We start from the raw sequence: 14,404 nt of genomic DNA, 5'->3' as shown, positions 1-14,404 counted from the left end.
CAGCTTCAATTTCTCCATACACAGTTTGGAATCAGTAATTTCTGAGCTCAGTGTTCCTAGGAATCCTTATACGCTGATTCATAGGCATGAAATCTTAAAAAAAGAAGCAATAAATTACCCATTTACCTGTGAAATTTGTTAACCTAATCTTATATACTCTAGGATATGAAAATTATCTATGAAGGCAGTTGTTTATTTTAAGAATTCATTTTCTGTTTGATTAGTGAAATTATCAGTTATTCTGGCCTTGTTATCATTTGAATGCAGATTCTAGATCATGCAGGGTGATCATCACGTAATAGCCAGAAAAAGTAGAGCAAAACATATTATTATTAGTATGTTTCTATTTACAGACTCATTCCCAAAGTAGAATGGAACAACTTAATGGTAGCAAGGGGCAAAAGGTATAGCAAGGAATTATGGACTTTACCTTTACAGATTTTATGAGAATGTGAATTATTCATATATAAGATTTATCTGAAAAAATTACCTATTGTAAACTTAAGCTCTATATGCTATGTGTTGTGTTACATAAAATGGATATAATGGTTTTATTAGCCAAAATGATTATGGAAGTGACTTATGGAACAGCAGGGTATAATCTCCTCACCTGTGTGCTGCAGTAAGAGGCCCTGGAAATGTAAGAAGAGACAATTTGTATATGATTTACTTGTGGTCATCAAATAATGTCTTGTCCCTTTCTTTAGTAATATAAGTTCATTATAAATAACTCTTTGACTTTGATTTCAAGTTATCTTAATATTATATAAACATACAGTTCATGACATTTGTTCCCACGAGGAATCATGCTTGCTCTGTTCATAATTGTTTTTGTAGTGCTTTTATTCCAGATAATTTGTACCACTCCTGAGACAAAAAAGCTCCTATTTCAACTTTACAAATATCTTACTTCAAATTATTTGTAACTCAATTTGCTTCCATATGTAAATGCTAGGTCCTTGTTAATTACATTATAATCATGCTATTTGTAATTGCAAGAGCTTTTAGCTCTTTCTGCAACCTCCTGTGTGTTCTGTAATGGAGTTGTAATAATGGACACTATTTGAAATAACTTCTCCCAAGAAGACACTCATCCTTCTTAGTGATAAAATTCCAAAGAATTGCCCCACAAAGCTGGTGTACAGCCATGTAGTTTTGTTAAATGGATTTTCTGAAAGGAATCTCCGAAGGCTGTTCTCCATTTTATTTCTGCATGATTCAATTAATGTCCCCTGTTGGCTTTCCACCAACCAAGCATAGATGTTTGTAGGTTCTTTCACTCCACATATTTACAATGACAGTATAATGATCCACATAAAGATAATATAAGATCATGTGAATTCCCACCCATATTAATTAAGATAACCAACATGATATTGACACAGGAATCTACATCATTTTTGCCGTTTATTTATATATCTCTTAACATATCACTTTTATACAAATTGAAAAATTATGTCACATAGCTGGAGGACAAAACTCTAGTATGCTTCCCTAATATTTTTATTTGCTTTGAAATCCAATCATGTTACCTTCATTGTATCATTATATCATATATTATGATTCATAAGGAAGATATAAATAAAGGGAATCTCTAAGGGTCTAAAATATTATATTTCTAATGATATGCTATCCATATCTATTATAATACAAACCTTAAAATAAGGTTATAAGAAGTATTATGTCAAACTGATTTAAGCACAATAATTCCTGCTTACAGAGTATTCTGCCATAAATTGAGCTACAATGTAGTTGGTAACTAAAGTGTTATATAGCATTACCAAGTACATCAGCATAAAATCAGGGCTTAAGTAGCAAGTATAAGAACACAGGGAAGATGATACCACTCAAGTATTTTACAAGAAAATTACCTACTAGAACTAAATATTCATAGCTCAGAACTTAGAATTATTTATAACTGGGTTAGTCATGTGATTTTTTTGCCTGTCTCTTGCTAAGCCTTCAAATAATAGCATATATCTGTGTTATTAAACCTTAGTTATATCCTATTGCAACAGAAACAAAAAGACGGCTTGATTGAATAGTCTGGAAAACTATCCAATTTCTAAGTCACTTTTTAAGTGAAATTCACATTTGCCTTCTGGAAAGGGATAATAATAAATTGGGGTGGGGGGAGTTAAGTGCTCTGAGGATAAGGAAATCTTAGTAAATGTTCAGTTACCTGTGTCCCCTGTTCCTGAACTCTTTTAGTGTGGATGCTTCAGTTTCAGGGGATCATGACCCTAATTAGAGAAATGACAGAACTCAACTGAGTAGCTGTGGCTCTTGGATAATAATCTGGATGTCACCTTTGATCTTGTTCAGTCTCTTCCTTGGGAGGAACTGCCATAGAGCAAGGGAAACGGTTGAATACATGCTTATACATGGAGGTCCTTGACTTTGCCTGCTAAAATGATTACTTTTTGGTATCCTGGGGTTTAAATGCTTTACCTGAAACCCCATGAAGGCAGATTAAACAGAGTCCTTTTACTTATTTCTAGCCATGTACCTCTGTGGCACAGATTCTGCAGAATTAACTCATTCTCTAGTAATTAGAAGTTAGGGAACATTGACTTTACATTTCTTGCATGATTGTTTACCGAATACAATTGGCCCACTCAGTCCCTGGTCCTCAGTTTCATGTCTCTTTCATTCAAGTTGGACTTTCTCCAAAACTAATGCCTCTCACAAGAACCCACCAGATAACTCTTTTTCTTTTATGCATCTGTTTTTTATTAGAAACATGGCTCTTTTGTAACCCAACATTTCTCATAGCCTTCTTTGTGCTGACGCCGTATGCTTCGATATAAGATTCAGGTAGATATCTCAAGCATCTGTGATAATATTTGTCAAACACTTACATGTTTGCCATAGAACACACTGATTCTCTAACTGAAAACCATTGTCACTACAAAACAGAATAGGGAATATTTTTATGGCACCATTATCATTATTATAATACAAGCTCTGAAAACTCACGTATGCATACTTGTTGAAATAGGCAGCCTATATCTAGACATATGAATACTCATGATGAGGATATTTATATCATACGGTTATTTATCAGTCTCCCTTGTCTTAGAGTGTAACCTGCAACTGGTAAATGGCACCCCACTCTCAATTTATATCACAACTAGAGAACGCTAGTAGCATAAAGCTTGCTTAGTCATATTGAGACCCTATTATAACTGTGTCCCAGTGAAGAATGTAAACTAGAAAACTGTTTACATAAACTATGGGTTTTGTTTTTATTGATGTGTAAACTTGTGTTCATAGGGACAATAAATATTAAATTGTTAAATGCAATTGTTGATTGGTGAAATTCTACATGCTTAGAATAAGGGACCACATAGATAAATCATCTCTTTTTCTACTTTTTTCTACACAAACTATTAATAAGCTTATAGTTATTTAGTAAATTCCTTTTAAAAGCATTCAAATATTGAACATTGCTAATATATGCAAAAATATGTGTCATTTACATGAATAAATTTCTAATATGTAAAATGAATCAGTAAAATTAAAAATAATTTAGCAAGTCACTTTAAATATAGAAATTATATATCTAGAATTTAAAAATTGTGAGCATGCTTACTGATTTTGCAAGTTATATTTTTTACAAGTAAGTTTATAGTAATTTCTTTCATCTAACAAGTTTCATGTACTTTGAACACATGTTCTCTAATTCTTTCTCTTTCAGTGTTTATATTAGTAACTGATGATTAAGATATTAACATAAAAAGAAATCTTAAGTTGTAAATTTAGATAAGTAAGTTAGACTCTTGGTTTAGTAATACAGTAATAAAGTGACTCTTCAGAGATGGCATTGTTTATAGAGATTCAAATGCTGTTTCATTTCTCAAGGTGTTCATGCTAATATATGACTAGAGAACTTGAAGTCTTGAATTCAAGCTCTGGTTAGACTTGAAAACTTTCCTGAACTTGAATTAGGACAAAAGCTACAAGCCTGTGAGATGTGTGAACAACAGCATAAGAGAAGGAATCTTAGAAACTTAGAGGGAAATCTTTCAACACTAATCGAAAGCAAAAACATACTTGACTTCTTTAAATATCCATTTCTGATTCACATCTTAACAACTAAAGGAATAGAGTTTTCAGATTACACGATTACGCCGACAACCAGCTGCCCAGATGAGTGGTACTAGGTGAATCATGCAAGGTGGGCTGAGCTTTGTTGTAGAGAGCATACTATCAGGGTAACTCATACATGAGTCACTTCACTGTGATGGAGCATCTTAGATACAAATTTTAACATTGAAATGAAAATATAGTTTCATTATTTCCCCACTTCTCTTCCCCTTCTACTCCCTCCCATGAGCCCTACCTCTACCTCAAATTCATGACCTCTTTCTCATTAATTGTAACACTTATAAAACTCATGAACACAAAAAGAAATAATCATATATTTTACTTAAGTATCAAAATATAACCATATAATATACTTAATCCTTTAAAACAGCATCCTGCTATATCTTTCTAGAATGAAAATGGTTACTTTTGAGTGGAAATTACTAATAATCCATGTCATAATGGTAAAATTAATAAGTCAAGGCATTCCAGTGTCACCTAGTAGGCTTTCCCACACCATTACTTATTTAGAAGCATATAAGCTAAACTCCATCTGTGAAGAGTTAACCGATGATATTTTTCTTAGGGTGATGACAGATGATAAAGTTAATATAGCTTTGATAAGTAGTCATACTTAATACAAAGTTATCCAGTTCCTACTTGAATATTTAAACATTTGAATAGTTTTTATAACCAGATATACCCATACAACCAACATATCAAATCCAAAAATTATTTTTAAATCAAACTCAAATAATAGAAAATTATTCATAAGAGTTTATTTTTTGTAAATTTGTGTAATCGCACAATTATAATTATACTTAGGTAATTATATATAATTTTGAAAAATAGTAATAATTCTTTTATTCCTTTTAAATTTCAGTATTTAATTCAAAATTCAATGAAATCATATATGTACATGTATATGTCTTTGTGTTTATGCATACATAGCACTGGTTATTTAAAAAAGGGCTTTGTAAGTTCATGGATGGACACTTTGGTTTTTTCCTCTGAGTAACACTCAAAATGGAGATTGTCAAAGTAATATGCTGACCAAATGGACCAATTACAAAAGGAAAAAACATTCAATGTTTCATTATTTGATTTGGCATAATTTCTGCATCCTGTTTTATTAAATATCAGAAGTTGAATCTAGAAGCTTCAATCCCTTTCAAATCTCTTAGTCACTTTTCTAACTGTAACATGATAAACAACAGCTGAGCAATGAGCGTAGAGGGTAGAGGCTGAGGGAGCACAGTGATTTCAGTCTGGTCAGAAGGAGCAGCAGACAGGAAACAGATCTAAGGGAGAACCAGAAACAGATCTAAACAGCGAGGCTGACCCCAGCAAACCATTTCTGCTAAGTACACCTAAGCTCCTGAATGTCCTCCAGCTTCCCAAACAGTAGCTGGAGGCAAATATTCAAATATAGGAGTCTGTTCTGGGTATTTACCATCAAGTCCTAATAACAGGTTCTATGGTTTTTATTTGACACACAATTAAATAATAATTAATTCTTCTGTGGTATTCTGCCTTGTAAGAAGGCATAGGATGTCCGCGATTCTCTCTTACACAAACTAAAACAAGAGAGTCTTTGTTGTCTGATTAAGAACTATATAGGATTATAGAATATTGATTTTCTAATTCTATTATTTCCCCATGTACTTTTTTTTGTTAAAGTAGCTTTTTAATTCTCATTAAATACTCAGTTTTTCAGGGTTATCACTTGTACAGTATATATTTCTTCATAAAGCAAATTTGACATAATTTAATACATTTTCTTTGTAAAAATATTGTCATTAAGAAAGACAAAATATGAAATGAGAAATGAGTAAGCCTTACAGTTTATTTTCATGCATTAAGAAGTGCTAAGGAATACACATTTCACAACCCTGACCACTGTCCTTCTAAATATGTATGCTTCACCTTTAATATGAATTTAATTGAGTAAAAAATTGACTGCATATAAAAAGAAATAATAATGAAATTAACTAAAGTATTGTTATTTGATGTCTTAAGATTCTAAGAAATGTTAGAAAGTAAATCTTAGTATTCAGAATATGATGGTTATTTAAGGAAAACGTCATTTTAATGAAAGTACTACACTAAAGGTGACTATTGTAGAAAAATGTTTTCTGTTAGATGAGAGGGAATAGGAAGAGCAAAAGAAGGAAAGAGAAAGGTGGCTATCTAATACAATTAGGATTTTAGAATGTTGAGAGAGGGAAGTTTGGTATATGTTTGAGGGGGCATAAATTACATGTAGTAGGACTTCCTTTTCTCAAATCCGTACTTTCTTTCTTTCTTGTAATTTTCATATCTTTGAGTCAGTGTCTCGCTATGTACGCAAGAGCAGGCTCTTGGCAAGCCTAACCCTCTTGAGTACAGGGATTACAAGTATGAGCCACTACGTTTTACCATAGTTTCTTTTTCTTTTTTTAACAGAAATAAATAAAAGTGACTGGCTATAGATTAAAATTAGTGAGTTACACCTTAAAAACACTTTGACTTAGTGGATTTAAAATGTATCTGATCCGGGAAGTGGAGGATAGAATTGAATGAGCTGGAGGGATCAAGGACACCAAAAGACCTACAGAGTCAACTAAGCTGGACACAGAGAGCATGCAACCAACCAGAGGGCGTGCAACCAACCAGAGGGCGTGCAACCAACCAGAGGGCGTGCACCCAACCAGAGGGCGTGCAACCAACCAGAGAGCGTGCAACCAACCAGAGGGCGTGCAAGGGCTGGACCTGGGCCTCCGGCTCATTAGTAGTAGACAGGAAACTTGGTCTTCATGTGGGAACCCTAACAATTGGAGCAGGGGCTCTCTTAGACTCAGTATACTGAGTCCCATTAGCTCCCCTTCCCCTACCTGGACTGCCTGGTTGAGCCTCAGCAGGTAAGTCCATGCTGGGACTAGAAGTCCCCAAGTGAGATAGTGCCCAGTGAAGAATGTGTTTTCACTTCTCTGAGGAGAAGGTGAGGGGGCAACGGAGGAGTATTTGTAAGGGCAGGATAGGAGGGAGGAGGGAGAAAAAGACTGCCTGCGATCAGGATTTAAAGTGAATTAAAAATAAATAAAATGTTAAAAAAAAAATTTATCTGATAGTCCATGTGGAGTGTTACTTGTGAATCTGCGATTGAAAATTTTATGGCAGAGCCAAAACCATTTCTCTCCTCTCTTCTCACAGTTTTGTCGTGCTTTGGAAATTGCATTCTTATTGTTTCTCTGAGAGTAAACATCACTATCATCATTTTTTTTAATCTGCTGAGTATATCATAAAATGGTATTTCTAAACATTGTATTGTACAGGATTTACCAATAGCAATGCCTTTTATTTAATTTCTGCCAATATGGTTGTATTGGCGATAGAGAAACATCTAACATAAGGAATATTAATAGATTCAGAAAATGTGTCTCTTCAAATAGTGTAAAGCCTAACTTCAGTACTTCATTTTTAATAAACAATGCTCTGTGTGTACTAATTTAAACATGGAAGGAAGAATTTAAAATGCAAGACAAAACCTAGCAAAATATTTTGATAACAAGCTCATTAGTTAAGAGTAGAAGGATCAACAGTTCTTTGCCAACAGCTCTTAATTAGCAGTATTCATAGTATTCCCACTTATTTAATATTATCTTAATAACTTTAACAGGCCACCTTAGTACATCCCTAAACCAGTTAACATTCCATATATTACTAGTGAAACATGACAGCAAATGAGAATAAAATAACTGGAAGAATACAATAAATACAGTTATGCATTCCATGTATAAAGATACAAAATTTTCCAATCTGTCTACTCTTTCCTTCATAGCATATTAATAGTCCTGAAATATCGTTTGAGTGATCTGTTTTGGAATCGTCATTTCCTTAAATAATCATTAGATAATGCCTTGCTCAAGGAACTAACAAAGCACTTCTTTCAATGGTAATAATAAACCAAACTGAAAACATAATGACTTAGTATTTACACTTGGATTATTATAAGTTGGAGGATTTAGTCTTCCCTGTTAGTTATAACTTCTCTATTTTTTTCTGGACTCATATTGAAAGCTATTTTTGTTCCTATTACTTTTAAAATGCTACACATGTTTTCATGGTATAACTTCAATTTACAAATAGAGCATACATAGTCTTATATAAAAATTACTGTGAACAACAGCATTGGTAAAGTTATAACTTGCTACTTTCTGGTAGAAGTGAGGAACTTCCATGGCATATCTAAAACTTTTCTCTGGTCAAAACACCTTTAATTCTTTCTTTTCATTTTAACTATGCACAACTAAAATTGCATTTTAAGGTAATTTCCGTCTCTTTTGGGTGGTGTATAGCGTGCACTTTACAATTGACTTATAATTGGACTGTGCTGACAGTGGAAAATCTTACAAGTATTGAACATGACATTTATGACAGTATTGCTGTCATGTTGGCTTCTTTTATTGAAAATGCAGAGAATTATAATTGGGCTAACAAGCCTGGTAGCCTGGCCTCTTTCCAATTATACTAACCAGGCTGGTCTAGTATTAGCTGCCTGAACACCCATCGAAACAGACATTTGTTTTCCTTTCTACTTTATTTTAGTATTTTTCTAAGAAACTGAGAATTAAATCCTCTCTTCCTTTTATAAGGTTGATTTTTTAAATTTTAGTAAAGTTATTTTTATAACAAATTGCCTGTAACTATTACGAAGTAGATACTATTTTCTCAATAATTTGTGTGTCTAGGATACCAATTTATTTGAATTCAGGCCAAAGTGTTGAATTTGAGTTTTAAGTAAAAATTCTCTATTCTCATAAACAAATCACTGTATTGATATATATTGGAATGTTCTGTTTGAAAGTTTCACAAAACTTTAGCAGAACATAAGATAGCATAATTTTAAATATAAAATAAGCCATAAGAAGATGGTCATTTTCCTTTATTATCATAATTCTAAAATTCACTAAAATTCAACCAAGGAGTTAAAATCCTTGTTATTGCAAACAAATAACAAAATTGCTAGAAGCCAGGCATGAGAGGCTCCACCCAGCAGCTGATCGAAACAGACGTAGAAACCCACAGCCAAACATTAGACATGGAGCTAGGGAAGCCTTGTGGAAGAGTTGGGGTAGGATTGAGGAACCTGGAAAGGATTGTGATTCTGTAAAAAGACCAAGAGAGTCAAATAACTTGGACCCATGGGGCTCCCAGATATAGAACCAACAGGCCAAGACCATACAAAGCTGGACCCTCAGCCCAGCACACATATGTAGCAGCTGTAGAACTCAGTCTTCATTTGGGTCCCAAACAACTATATACTGTGGTGACTTTGGGTTCAGGGTGGGTTGGTAACCAGGGGAAATCTTTCCTTCTCAGAATGGAAACAGTGAGGGGATGGAGGAGGGGCCGTGTGAGATTGGAACTGAGAGGGAGAGCTGAGATAGGGATATAAAATGAATAAGTAAATTAAAGAGAAAAAAAAAAAACAAAGAAATGCTAGCAGCCCTAACTTTCTATACTCAAATTAACCTTTGCTAGTTATTTCTAGAGTAATTTCTTAACTCTAGAAATTTGTCCTATGTAAGTAAAACGTAATACTACATTATCATTGTATCTCCTCTGTAGTGTCTAAAACTTAAAACTCAGTAAAGGTCCATCCCATCAACTGAAGACTGTGTATTTCCAAACTAAAGAAAGAACTATTTCTTTCTACACTAATCGAAAGCGAAAATGCACCTGACCTCTTTAAATATCCATTTCTGATTCACATCTTATCAACTAAAGGAATGGAATTTTCAGATTACACGATTATGCCGACAACCAGCTGCCCAGATGACTGGTACTAGGTGAATCATGCAAGGTGGGCTGAGCTTTGTTGTAGAGAGCATACTATCAGGGTAACTCATACATGAGTCACTTCACTGTGATGGAGCATCTTAGATACATATTTTGACGTTGAAATGAAAATTTAGTTTCATTATTTCACCACTTCTCTTCCCCTCCTACCCCTTACCATGAGTCCTGCTCATCTACCTTCACCTCAAATGCATGGCCTCTTTCTCATTAATTGTAACTTTTACACACACACACACACACACACACACACACACACACACACTTGCTTGGTCTGTTTAATGTTACTAATAGGCATACAATTTCAGTATGACCGATTTTATTGAACATCCAATTAGGAGCATGTGAACTTCATTCCTCATCCATGTTATTTCCTACATTTAGTAGTTCTTAGCTATCCATAGTTCTTTTCTCTGACTATGACCCCTTGTGATTTTCCCTCCCATTTTAGTATGCCTATATTGTTAGGCTGTTTAGGTTTGTTTAGGCAGCCATATTGCAGAATTACCATCTATGAAGCTCCCAGTCATTAATGGATATTTCCTCTTCTGACCGTTATATTGTCCCCTCTTCTGAAATGTTTCCTGAACCTTAATGCAGTTGTGCTATAGACTTAAGAACTGAGGTTGGATACCCTGTACTCGGTTATTCTCAACATTATGACCAGTTGTTGTTTTCTGTAATGATTTCTATCTGTTGCAAAGTTAGTTTTTGAAGTCACATATTCTGAGCACGAAGGAATAATTTGTGTTCTTGAGGCATAGTTATTGATAAGGTAATTCGAGCTGTATAAATCTAAGTTTCCACATTTACAGGAAATGGACAAGAAATCAAATTGCTCCAGAGACTGTTCAGCATATGACTGGAGTAAAGGAAGAGCTCAAATTACACTTACTTGTGAATTATACATGATGATAGTGAAAATTATTGCTGAAAAATAATATTAAATATACTTAAGCCATTTATGCATATGCTATAGAATGTTATTGTTTTTTGTTTTTTTGTTTGGTTGCGTGTTTTTGTTTTTTGGTTTTTGTTTTTGTTTTTGTTTTTTTTCCAAGACAGGGTTTCTCTGTATAGTCCTGGCTGTCCTGGAACTCACTCTGTAGACCAGGCTGGCCTTGAACTCAGAAATCAGCCTGTCTCTGCCTCCCAAGTGCTGGGATTAAAGGCGTGTGCTACCACCGCCCAGCTTTTTGTTGTTGTTTTGTCTTGTTTTTGTTTTGGGTTTTGGTTTTGGTTTTTTAGAATGATTATGCATTAAAATATAGCATTAAGAAAAGTATAGAGAAATAAAGTTATTTGAACCTTAAAAGAAATTTGGTGACTTATGCTTAGAATTTCCACTTTTTTTTTCCTTTTTTTTATTCTTACAATAATTTAAGAATCCTATACTAACAACATCTAACCATCAAATTTCTTTTTAATATGATATATAGTCTTTCACAAATTTGACTAATGATATAAGAACATCTTTGGGTTTTCTACCTGAGGTCTGTCTCACATCTAATGTGTCTCTTTCTTCTTCTTCTGCTACCTTTCCCCGGTACCAGCGGCTGCTTCAAAAAGTAAAGTCAAAGGTGAGGCTTGGTTCTTTCTGCATGGTGTGCGATGCTTCTATTCTCACTCAGTTGTATTGTTGTCTTCTGGATGATGGAATCACTTCTATTTCTGAGACTGTTTTTATGCTTAGTGTGTTTTTACACATTTCTACAAATATAAATAGATGTCTTATTTAAAGATTTCGTTTTTCATGCATGTCTGTGTTTGCATGATTGTTAGAATGTATGTCTTTTGCACATTCTTTTATGAATTTAAGGCTTTAGTTCAGTTACATTTGATAAACTTTGGGTTTTTTGGTAAAATTGAGAAATGGAAAAACCATAAAGTAAGATTTATAGAATTTTGAAAAATATCTCATGCCTTCATAGGATTATATGGAAATCAAATATTCTTTAAAAAAATATAGTATTAACTCTGGTGTTATACTTATTAGTTTTCTTTCATTCTATAGGTAAATTATGTTTGTGTCTAAGATATAAATGAGATACAATGTTGTTCGTGAGATACAATTAGTTAATAGCTAAAAGGTTTTCTTGAAAGAACAAAATTTTGGCTTAATGTTTTCAAGCATTAATCAGTATGAAAGAGCCCAAATATGTATGATAGAGTAGGATGAAAGTCAAATATATGTGTTTTATTTAATATTTCTTAGGGTAATCTATAATATCTAAAATTCTGTGTGGGCTATAATATTGCTCCAGGCCAGGGTGCTTTACTAGCAAGCACAAAGCTCTTCATCCAACTCCAAAGATAAAACAAAACAAATAAACCCCTCTTCTTGTCTTAAATGCTGACTCTAGTTTATTTAAACTTTGGATTCAGGTTCTTGCTCTAGTTTAACAGTAAGGCATAACATCATTAAAAACTCCTTCCTGTGTCTAAGGTCAAGTAAGTTTTGCAACTATTTTTCTCAAGAGTCATTTATTTCTAGAATCCTATGGATATGAAGACGAAAGGCAAACCATTGTATCATATCTCCTCAAGCCTTATCCTGCTTTCTTGTCCCAATAAATATGGCAAAGGAATTAATGACATTACTCACATGATTTTCTGGAAAGTTTGTGAACAATAACAACAAATATTCATAATCCAATAAAATGAATGCTTATGAGATTATGTTTATACTTTTATAGCATTATATATTTATATTACAAAAAGGGTACAAAGTGTGCTTTTAAGAATGAGTAACTATGGCAATTTATAGTAGTGTACAACTTGAATAGTAGGTCATATAAGTAGTATTGGTTATTGATGATAGGATTGGTGTTATCTCAGGGAACCCCAAGACTGTGTTGTCAGCACAAAGATTTATTTATACCATGATCACAATGGCCAATGAATAAGTAACAAAGATAGAAAATAGGGGACCAGGGAGAGGGGGAAGGGAACAAAGAAGGGTTAAGGGTATTTGTCCAGGATGGGGGACAAAGGACTGCTTCTGGATAGAGAGAAGACAGGTGTGATGACAGAAAATGGTAGTTTACAAAGGTAAAGGAGGAAAACCCTTCTAAGGATGAGGTGTTTAATTATAACTGGGCACTTTAATTAGGGTAGCCAAGTGGAGCTAGCTATAAGAATGCAATTTAATGATTGAATATGGGAAGGATTCCCAGGTGAAGCAGTCTCTGACTTGTCTTTCCTTTAGTTCTGCTCCATGGTTAATCTCTACAACTCCTTCCATGGGTATTTTGTTCCCCCTTTTAAGAAGGAATGAAGTATCCACACTTTGGTCTTCCTTCTTCTTGTGTTTCTTATGGTTTGTTGTTTGTACTTTGTGTATTCCGAACTTCTAGGCTAATATCCACTTATCAGAGAATGCATACCATGTGTGTTCTTTTGTGATTGGGTTATCTGATTCACGATGATATTCTCCAGGTCCATCCATTTCCCCCAATGAATTTCATAAATTCATTGTTTTATTAAAAACAATGGAGTAGTACTCCATTGTGTAGATGTACCACATTTTCTGTATCCATTCCTCTGTTGAGGGGCATCTGGGTTGTTTCCAGTTTCTGGTTATTATAAATAAGGCTGCTATGAACATAGTGGAGCATGTGTCCTTATTACATGTTGGAGCATCTTCTGGGTATATGTCCAGGAGTGGTATAGCTGGGTCCTCAGGAGTACTATGTCCAATTTCCAGAGGAACTGCCAAACTGTTTTCCAGAGTAGTTGTACCAGCTTGCAATTCCACCAGCAATGAAGGAGTGTTCCTCTTTCTCCACAACCTCGCCAGCATCTGCTGTCACCTGAGTTTTTTGTCCGAGCTATTCTGACTGGTGTGAGGTGGAATCTCAGGGTTGTTTTGAATTGCATTTCCCTGATGACTAAGGATGTTGAACGTTTCTTTAGGTGCTTCTTAGCCATTCGGTATTCGACAGTTGAGAATTCTTTGTTTAGCTCTGTACCCCATTTTTAATAGCACCTGGGAATCCTTCAATCATCAAATCTAGACACTATTGTGGATGCCAGCAAGTGCTGGATGACAGGAGCCTGATATAGCTGTCTCCCAAGAGGCTCTGACAGTATCCAACTAATACAGAAGTAGAGGCTCACAGCCATCCATTGGACTGAGTACAGAGTCCCCAATGAAGGAGCTAGAGAAAGGACCCAAAGAGCTGAAGGGTTTGCAGCCCCTTAGGATGAATGACAATATGAACTAACTAGTACCCTCAGAGCTCCCAGGGACTAAAACTCCAACCAAAGAGTACAAGTGGGGGGACTCATGGCTCCAGCAGCATGCGTATAGCAGAGGATGGCCAAGTTGGTCATCAATGGGAGGAGAGGACCTTGGCCCTGTGAAGATTCTATTTCCCAGTGTAGGGGAATGTCAGGGCCAGTAAGCAGGAGGGGGTTGGGATGGTGAGCAGGGGGAAGGGGAAGGGAACAGGGGATTGTTTTAGTTTTTTTTCTT

General features: G+C 34.7%; 1 protein-coding gene across 4 annotated transcripts in view; it reads left to right on the top strand.

The window, feature by feature from the left end:
• The window catches only part of Cadm2 (cell adhesion molecule 2), a 941,141-nt gene that overhangs the window by 621,769 nt on the left and 304,968 nt on the right, over positions 1-14,404 (top strand). For 2 of the 4 annotated variants that reach the window (XM_031364230.1, XM_031364232.1), the window contains exon 2: positions 11,481-11,507. The exons of the other annotated variants lie outside the window; for them this stretch is intronic. In XM_031364230.1, coding sequence (XP_031220090.1) covers positions 11,481-11,507 — 27 coding nt within the window. The remainder of the gene's footprint in view (positions 1-11,480; positions 11,508-14,404) is intronic. 4 annotated transcript variants of the gene reach the window in all.

The sequence above is a fragment of the Mastomys coucha genome, unplaced genomic scaffold (assembly GCF_008632895.1).
Source record: "Mastomys coucha isolate ucsf_1 unplaced genomic scaffold, UCSF_Mcou_1 pScaffold12, whole genome shotgun sequence".
In the NCBI taxonomy this organism is placed as follows: domain Eukaryota; kingdom Metazoa; phylum Chordata; class Mammalia; order Rodentia; family Muridae; genus Mastomys; species Mastomys coucha.
This window is presented reverse-complemented; position numbering and strand designations above follow the sequence as displayed.